General features: G+C 35.3%; 3 protein-coding genes across 3 annotated transcripts in view; 2 read left to right on the forward strand and 1 right to left on the reverse strand.

The window, feature by feature from the left end:
* Positions 1-842: 842 nt before the first annotated feature.
* Positions 843-1,577, forward strand: LOC119576583 (keratin, type II cytoskeletal 2 epidermal-like; the record flags this gene model as incomplete). The annotated part of the gene is given in 2 exon segments (XM_037924251.1): positions 843-979; positions 1,464-1,577. Coding segments are annotated over 2 exon segments (251 nt in total), but the record flags the coding sequence as incomplete, so codon positions are not given.
* Positions 1,578-6,979: 5,402 nt separating this feature from the next.
* Positions 6,980-7,073, forward strand: LOC119576820 (golgin subfamily A member 6-like protein 4; the record flags this gene model as incomplete). Its single annotated transcript, XM_037924469.1, is given in 1 exon segment — positions 6,980-7,073. A coding segment is annotated over 1 exon segment (85 nt), but the record flags the coding sequence as incomplete, so codon positions are not given.
* A 662-nt stretch (positions 7,074-7,735) lies between these two features.
* Positions 7,736-10,000, reverse strand: part of LOC119576821 (ubiquitin domain-containing protein UBFD1-like) — a gene marked incomplete at both ends in the record, with an annotated part of 6,849 nt that continues 4,584 nt past the window's right edge. The window contains 3 exon segments of the mRNA XM_037924470.1: positions 7,736-7,826; positions 8,681-8,869; positions 9,735-9,863. Coding sequence (XP_037780398.1) covers positions 7,736-7,826; positions 8,681-8,869; positions 9,735-9,863 — 409 coding nt within the window.

Consider the following 10,000-nt stretch of genomic DNA (forward strand, 5'->3'; position numbering starts at 1 on the left):
GGGTGGTGGGGTGGGTGGTGTGGTGGTGGTGGTGGTGGTGGTGGTGTGGTGGTGGTGGGGGTGGTGGTGGTGTGTGGGGTGGTGGGGTGTGGTGGGTGTGTGTGTGGTGTGTGGTGAGTGTGAGATGAAAAATGATGAAAGATGATGATGAAGATGATGAAGATGATGAAAATGATGATGAAAATGATGATGAAAATGATGATGAAAATGATGATGAAAATGATGAAAATGATGATGAAATGATGAAGATGATGAAAATGAAGATGAAGATGAAGATGAAGATGATGAAGAAGAAGAAGAAGAAGAAGAAGAAGAAGAAGAAGAAGGATGAGGATGAGTAGTAGTAGTAGTAGTAGTAGTAGTAGTAGTAGTAGTAGTAGCAGTAGTTGTTGTAGAAGTAGTAGTAGTAACAAAGTAGCTAATAATATTAGTAGTAGCAGAACAGGAATAATATGCATTAATGGTAGTAGCACTAGTTATAACAAAAGTAAAAGTAATTGCAATACATGCACAACAGAGAGAATAACAGCATCAAAGAAAAAAAATGTAATTATTTCAGCAATTGTAATCATTTTGGCATTAATAATTATACACTCGTAGTAGCAATAATATTTTAATACTAGCTGCAGTAATAGAAGTTGTCATGGCAATAGCCTAAGCATTAATTAACAGATGTAAAAGTAGTAGAAGTAATAACAGTACTAACAGCAGTAGTATGAGCAGAATGTAGCAGTAAATAAACTTGATAATAATAATGGTGATGGTGATAATGGCAGTCATGAAGTTGGTGGTGGTGGTGATAGTGTTGATAGAGTGTAGTGGTGGTGATGATGGTTATAGCAGTGGTGATTATGATGCAATGAAGGTGACAGCGGTGCTGGTGATGGTGGTATTGGTGGTGATATTGATGGTGGTGGTAGTGGTATTAGTGGTTGTGGTATTGGTGATAATGGTGGCAGAGTTGGTGGTGGTGTTGGTGGTGATGGTGATTATGATGGTGAGGATAATGGTGGTGATAGTGGTGGTGATGGTGGTGGTATTTGAAGCAATAGCAGAGAACAGCAGGGGCAGTAGCAGATAGTAATAATCCTAATAGCAAAAGAAAACAAAGAAGAAAAAAAAAAAAAAAAGGTTAGTAACAGTAACTGATGTTAAAACGAGAACAGAATCAGTAATTGCAAAAGTACTTGCAGCAATTATTACCATTGTAGTGTAACACATTAAAATAATAACAATACAAACATTGACCCTTTTGAAATCTGAGCAGCACATAGCAATTTTCTTTAAACTTATCCTGTAGAACTACAAAATAAGAACAAAGAAAAAGATTCATTGCCTGATGTACAGAACAAAGAAAAGGATTCCTTGCCTGAAATACAATGCAAATTCTCAGGTATCTGGTTACAAAAAACTGCCTTTGCATTCCATTCTGTTGGTTTGCACATAAATTACAACTAATATAGAAAATGCTTATAGCAAATAGTTTTCACAATAATCTGATGAGATTACATGAACCTGATATGAACACTGGATCAGAAATACAACGCATTCTGACAAGTTACAGGGGCAAAGATTGATGTAATAATATAGCATTTATCTATATAAGTAGTTCGGTCACTGGATATGGTGTTTATCATTTTTCTTGATTATACGTAGAACACCTATTTCTTTACTATATCTTTAAGCTGCGACTGAGGAGGGGAAAAAAATGCATAATGAAAACTAGCTGGTATTCCTGGCTCACGATATCTCAAAAACCTCAAAGTGCATTCTAAATAAACAAAGCTAAATGAATTCCTGAGATACATTTGTTTTTCCTAATATGTTAACATTTGTGCGAATGACATCATCTGAAATATTGCTTTCTTTCTTCTTAAGCCAGAAAATATATGGAAGAAAATGCCTCCATAAGCCAATGCTCTTTATTTACTCTTCTACCAAAAGGTGTCGGAATACGCCTTCCGCTGATCAGGAGGCAAAAATCTAAAGTGGCAGCTCTTCCAACAAAGATTGAATAGTATAACTCCAAAAAAAGTCTTGTATATGTACTGTATCTACTAGTCTCAGACCCAACAGCAAAATTATTTATTTCTACTTTTTTTTTCTTTTTCTTTTGGAATCTTCAATCAACTTATTGGATACATGCACTGTTACCATCCTATGGGACTGATATTTTTTTAACCAAGACTGTAGATAATACTAAAATTTTGACATTTATCAAATTTGGGGGGGATTAAAGGTTATTCTAACATGGGTATCACAAATATCTATTAGGTCTCCATATGATATTAGGGTTCGAGCTGAAATTTCAAATTTTCACTTTTAGAAGACATAATCTGTGACAAATATAACAAACTCTGGTTTGGAAAACTTAAGACACATTCTCAAGTGTGCATGCAAGTTTCCATCCCATTCTTTAAATTAAATGTGTCTAAACCCCCTATTGGAATGCAAAGCAAATGGACAGATACACACAAGTAGCAAATGCTTACACAGTACAAACACATTGTAATCTGTACATTTTAATGCTCGGGATCTTGAAGTACCATACAGCATTCCACTGAACTCCACCCTTCACCCTCATGCATCCTTCACAATCTTATATTAGCACAAGAAATCTCCAGATACCTTTTTCTGAAAACATGTCATGAAGTAAATTTTATGAAAGGGATTCTTTTATACTTTTATCATTAAGTTTTAGTACCTGTATATATTTTCTATAGAAAGAAAGGAAAAGAGAAAAACATGCTAGAAATAACAAAGATAACAGCAGCAAACAGGTTTCTTTGACAACTTTGTATCTACACAGCAGACAACTAATCATAATTAAAGAATCACATTACTTGAGTATGCATATTAATCAAAGCAGTTATAATAAAATACTGGTCAGCTGTGATATAGGTCATTATATGCATTTCAAAGTGTATAATATATGGAAAATTTGCACATCACAGTTTAATACAGAATTTTTTCATTATCTGTAGTGCACAAACATATAAAATGGCTTACTCTAGCTAATAAAACTGGGAGCATTTGTACTCTACCCTCTGGACATGTTTTTTTTTTCAATAACTTTATAAAACAAAATTGTAACTTCATATATGTTCATGACTAACAGGAGTACAAATACTCTCAATATATTTCTGCTTTCAGTACTGCCACAGGGCAAAGAAAATCACTGGCCTAAATCAATTAAATGCTAAAGAAAGGATCTTTCCATGAATATATTACTTGGGTCTAATAGTTCTTATACCATATTATACTATCATTTTCCCCTGCTATGCAACAACCACATGCTGCCTGCTATGGAACCATTTCATGAAAACATTTTTGGTATATAATTGGGAGTTTGGTAGTTACTTAGAGATGGAAACGGTAACATGGTCAAAGTTCTAACAGCTATGAAAGAAGTGGGCAGTGAGGAGCTGTAGCTTGCCATCCACACTTTGAAGGAATTGGATGCCTATTTGTAAGACAATTTCTTGTGAGTTTCAAAATATCAATCTGGCCTTAGCAAAAACAAAATAAATCTAATCATCGTGTAATCATTAATGAAAAATCTCCTACAGAACATGCAGCATGTTGTGCATCATCTTAAAGAGAAGTTTCCTTTGGATACAGTCTTTGATGAAATGAAGAAAATGGGAGTAATTGTTAATTTGTTACAGATGCTAGTATATCAAATGCATTGTTGGTAACTAAGACAGGCACTAATTACTTCGTGGCTTCTACTAGGGTGATTACCAATTTGGTAGAAAAAAAGGTAAATTAACAAAACTAAATATCTCTATCTCAAAATTAGAGCAATAAAAAAATAAATTCATATATCTTCACTCTGTCATGATCACTAAATAAGATCCTTCTTCCTAGCTCACAACTAGCCTTTTGTGTTTCTCAATGGTTGAAGCTATATATTTACACACCCTCATGAGTCATAATTTGTATTTTACCCCCGGTCCCGCTGCATTTTCAAGCATCGGGCTAATTTAAGCGAGAATAAGCCTCAGCATCTATTATTTCAGATATAATTCAGCACCTCCAGTTCTCCTCTCTTTCTAAATACCACAAACATAAGAATATCTTTCTCAAATATATGGAGTATATATGCTGTAAACTGGGTATGTGGGCAGATGTGCCAGCCTGCACTTGCTTGCATATGCAAAGTTGTCGACTTAAGTCACGATACCCTTTGTGCTAGTAAATGGATATCTAGTGCTGTCATTTACATGACTGTTTCCCCAGTAATCTGTAACTAAGAATGAAATGCTTGGGAAAAGAAAATCTAGCAAAGCCAGTTTTCCAGGAGATATGTTGCAGCTTGGTTAAAAAATATATAAACCAATAAAAATATCCAAATCTTCTAATCACATAATACCAGTGGACACTGATTAAGATATGAGATATTTGCTAATTGTTTACTGTAATTCTGAAGACGTTCCAGACCAGTCATATTCTAAAGTGGTGTAAAAAAAAAAAATCATTCAATAGTGGCAGAGACAAAAATATATGTAATGATATTAATTAATCAAAAAATGTCTTTGAAAATTTGGTGTTACAATATAGCTGTTAAAATGATATACAGAAGATATATCAACCTGCAACACTCCTTAATCTTTACTTAATCTTTATAACCAAATTCATAATTTGAATTTAATTAAGACAGCCAAATACAAATTTTCTTCTTTTATCAACAATCATAACGCATTAGCATTCATCACATTCGATACAGAATTACAAAGGATTCAATCACAGATAATGTGAATTTGTCAACTGTACATATACATATAGGCTACATGTATGATTATGGTTATATCTCTATCCAAATAGATAAATATCCATGTATACTGTGTGTTTTGTGTGTGTGTGTGTGTGTGTGTTATGTGTAAGTGTGTGTGTGTGTGTGTGTGTGTGTGTGTGTGTGGTGTGTGTGTGACGTGTGGGGAGTGTGATGTGGTGATGAGAAAGAGTGAAAAAGATGAGAGAAAAAAGAAAGAGAAAGAAGGAGGAGGAGCAATGAGTGAGAGGAGTGGGAGAGAGAGTGAGAGAGGAGTGTGTGGGAGTGAGGGAAGGGTGTGAGGTGGTGAGGTGAGGAGAGAATGAGAGAGAAAGAGAGAGAGAAGAGGAAAAGAGAGAGAAAAGAGAGAGAGAATGAGAGGAGAGAGGAAGAGAGAGGGGGAAAGGGAAGAGAAAGAAAGAGAGAGAGAGAGAGATAAAGAGAGAGAGACAATGAGAGAGTGAGAGAGAAAGAGAAAGAGAAAGAGAGAGAGAGAGAGGAGAGAGAGAGAGAGAGAGAGGAGAGAGAGAGAGAGAGAGAGAGAGAGAGAGAGAGATGAGAGAGATAGAGAGAAGAGAGAGAGAGAGAGAGAGAGAGAATGAGAGAGAGGAGGACAATGAGATAGAGAAGAAGAGACGGAGAAGAGAGAGGAGACAATGAGAGAGAGAGAGAAGAGACAATGAGAGAGAGAAGAGAGAGAGAGAGAGAATGAGAGAGAGAGAGAGACAATGAGAGAGAGATAGAGAGACAATGAAGAGAAGAGAATGAGAGAGAAAGAGAATGCAGAAGAAAGAGAAAGAGATAAAGAATGATAGAGAGAAGTAATGAGAGTAAGAGAACTTAGAGAGAAGAAGAGCAATGAGAATATAAGACAATGAGAGAGAAAGAACAATGAAGAGAGATAATAATAAAGGAGAGAGTAGACAATGAGAGAGAGATACAATGAGACAGAGAGATACAATTATAAGAGATATACAATATAGAGAGATGAGAGACAATGAAAGAGATACAATGAAATAGAGATAATGAGAGGAGAGAAGACAATGAGAGATGAAGAAGAGAATGAGAGAGAGAGAGAGAAAATGAGAGAGAGAGAGAGAGAGGATGAATGAGAGATAGAGAGAGAGGAGTAGAGAGAGAGAGTAGAGAGAAGAAGATAGATAGTAGAGCGAGAGGTTATGAGGGAGAACATAGAGAGAGACAACAAGGGAGAAAGAGAAACAAAAAATGTGTTCAACTTATATGTGTGTATTTTTGTGTGTGACTGTATTTGTTTTCATGTATTTGTAACAGTAATGATCAAAAGCTTTATCCATATTCACATTGGTCAAACCCATGTCCATGAACATCTAGGTATTATCCCTAAATTATATTAAAAAATTTTTTTAATTGAACGGAATGATACATCTTTTAGAGTATAACATCAAATAAACTTGACTGTGATCAAAAGCATTTTAGGTTCAAATACACTGAAATTCTTCACACAAAATAGAACAGATTATACTACATTCTCAATAATAATGATAAATATTTGGTTGCAGTAACAAGGAATAGTTTTTTCACAATTTGTATACATGATATGATGCATTCTTTTTGGCTTATCTTAATTATAATGGGAATGCATATCAAAACTGCAGTAACTGGCTTGGTTTCATTGCCTTGAGTAATAATATATGATAAAGCTAATAAAAACGTTGAGGTGGACAAGAATTTTGACCAGCACTGTCTCTGTCTCTCTCTGTGTGAGTGCATGTGAGTGCATATAATGCATATGCATATCCATTACATATCCATATATGTATTGGTACATATGTGTATGTAAAAGTCCTCAAAAATGCTCTCCACACATTTTTAAAAATATATATTTCATTTGCCCCTTTCAATGCCTATAGCAATATGTCTACAGTGCTCATGTTGCTAATTGACGATTGGGCACTTATTTATTTCATTATATTTTATGGAGACATTTTCAGAAACAAATGATACATTTTTGGGATCTAGACATGCACATGAACATGTACCTATATTACTGTGTGTATGAGTGCACACCAATATATATGCAGGGATGCATACACTTGTTTTCTTGTATTGTATATACAGTATCGCTATATGCTTTTCCTCTTTGTGTGCCCCAATATATAAAGCAGTCCTGATAATCCACCCATATAATGTGCCCCAATATATAAAGCAATCCTGATAATTCACCCATATAATATGGCCAACCTGAACCCTAGCAAAGCATATAGCAAACCTAAGAGAGCCTTGGAAGCCAAGGTAATCAAACAATGGAACCTCAAAACAACATAAGGAACAGATGATCAGCAAAGGAAAAGAGGAAATGGAAGAGGTAGAGAAAGAAGAAGAAGAGGAGGAGGAGGAGGAGGAGGAGGAGGAGGAGGAGGAGGAGGAGGAGGAGGAGGAGGAGGAGGAGGAGGAGGAGGAGGAAGGAGGAGGAGAAGAAGAAGAAGAAAAAAGAGGAGGAAGAGGAAGAGGATGGGGACAGGGAGGAGCATGTGAAGGTAAGGGAGGGGGGTGAGGATGAGGGTGGAGGTTAGGATGAGGATGGATGAGGATAAAAGTGGCTGAGGAGTCAGGGAAAAAAAAAAAAAGGTGACGAACTAAGGAAGTGGGAAGCACAGAAGAAAATATAAAAAGGAGAGCAATATAATAGAAAGTCAGGGGGGGAGGGATATACAGACAAAATAAACAAAGACCTTAGCAGAAACTATCAGAAATAAACTCAAAGTTCCTTCAACTTCCCTACAACAAAGCCTTGTGTACATGGTATCAGAGAATGATTGCAGTAACATTAATAAACAATTTGGTATATTTTCTGCATTCTACTTAGCTGAGAAAATCCCATTTGCTTGTATTAAAGAAAAACTTAAATGTTACATAAAACAGAAATGAAAAACTGTTGGCAAAAATAATCCAACCGGCTTGTGTGTATTTACCACTTGCCAAGAACAGTATCTTTGATGGCATCCACATACTGCGCAGGAACCCAGTAGATCCAGTATCGTGAGGCTTCTGTAGGTCCTAATTGTAAACCCTGCAAAGAGAAAGCACGTTTATAAGAAAAGAGAAACCAAAATAAGCAAAGGGAAACCAAGTTTGATAAAATAGGCAAAGAGAAACCAAGTTTAGCTGTGATACCTAACTATTTATTGTTACCTTTACTGAGGAAGATATAAACAAGTAATTAACAAGGAAAGAAATTCTTTCATCATTACTCTATATTAGGACAGATGTGTACTGTTTCTCCTTTCTTTTCTCTAGAACAGGAGAGAGAGAGAGAGAGGCGGGGGGGGGGAGAAAGAAGGAAGAACATTAATTAATGGAGTTAATTTCATATCAGTTTTCAAAGTTGGCCATTATTTATAAACAAGTTTTTTTTTTTTATAATTTTGTGTGTGTGTGTGTGTGTATGTGTGTGTGTGTGTGTGTGTGTGTGTGTGTGTGTGTGTGTGTGTGTGTGTGTGTGTGTGTGTGTGTGTGTGTGGTGTGTGTGTGTGTGTGTGTTGTGTGTGTGTGTGTGTTTGTAATATATATATACTATATATAAATTATATCTATAATATATATAATATATATACTATATATATATATATATATATATATATATTAATATAATATAATATATATATATATACATATAAATATTATATAATATATATATATATATATAACTATATATATAATATATATAATATATATATAATCATATATACATATATATAATAATATATATATAATATATATCATTATAATATATATATAATATATATATTATATATATATATATATATATATATATATTATATATAATTTTCTTTCTTTCTTTCTTCCTTCCCAAACCCTATACAAATATTTTTCCCTCAACAAGGAGCTGAAACAGACACTCACCATAATGTGATATTGCTCATGGCCTTCTATAGCTTCAGAGACAATTTGACGAATGTGATTCATGTTGATCTTCTCTGTTCGTTCCTTAGTGCCAATCCATAATTGGTCCAATTCTAATTTGAATGTTAGTCGTACTTTTCCTCCATGCTTGTTCAGCATACCAGATAGTGGATATGAAGGCAATAATTCCTATAAAGGAAAATGAGCATGAGTTATTCTGCACTGCTGTATAGTCGCTTTATTCATTATACTTCATGCTCTCTCTCACTACCTTTCTCTCTCTCTCTCTCTCTCTCTCTCTCTCTTTCTCTCTTCTCTCTACCTCTACCTTCTCTTTCTACTTCTACCTCTACTTTCTCTTTCTACTTCTACCACTACTTTCTCTTTCTACTTCTACCTCTACTTTCTTTCTACTTCTACCTCTTTCTCTTTCTACTTCTACCACTAATTTCTCTTTCTACTTCTACCTCTAATTTCTCTTTCTACTTCTATCTCTACTTTCTCTCTTTCTACTTCTACCTCTTTCTCTTTCTACTTCTACCTCTACTTTCTTTCTACTTCTACCTCTACTTTCTCTTTCTACTTCTACCTCTACATTCTCTTTCTACTTCTACCTTCTCTTTCTACTTCTATCTCTACTTCTCTTTCTACTTCTACCTCTACCTCCTCTATCTACTTCTACCTTTCTAACTCTCTACTTCTACCTTTCTAACTCTCTTTCTACCTCTACCTTTCTAACTCTCTTTCTACCTCTACCACTACCTCTCTCTTTCTACCTCTACTTCTCTTTCTAACTCTACCTCTACTCCCTCTTTCTCTATTCTTTTCTCTCTTCCACCATCCCTCTCTATCTCTCCTTCGCTTTCACCATTCCCTCTCTATCTCTTTCTCTCCCTTTCACCATCCCTCACCATCCATTTCTCTCATCCAACATACCTTGCCATCTCTCTCACTAGCTTTCACCATCTCTCTCTCATTTACCATTCCCCACCATCTCTCTCTCATTTACCCTGACTCTTATTCGGACACTGACTCTCTCACTCTCACTTCCTACCTTGTTGTTCTTTATGCCCGGCATAACATCATCTGGAAGCCCCTTATCCAGAATTTTGCGATGGATCTTTTGTCTGCTGAGAGGTTCTTTTGTGGAGGTCGAGGTGCTTGGCTTCTCAGAAGACGTACTCTTTGAAAGAGAGAAGTAGGTAAAAGATAAAAAATACTGACATTGATAATCAGTAAGTGTTTGCATTAGGAAAAATCAAAACCTTATTAAGCCGAAACCACTGGGGATAGCATGAACATTGTGAGGTTGATTTATTA

Source organism: Penaeus monodon, chromosome 9 (genome assembly GCF_015228065.2).
Source record: "Penaeus monodon isolate SGIC_2016 chromosome 9, NSTDA_Pmon_1, whole genome shotgun sequence".
Taxonomy (NCBI): Eukaryota; Metazoa; Arthropoda; class Malacostraca; order Decapoda; family Penaeidae; genus Penaeus; species Penaeus monodon.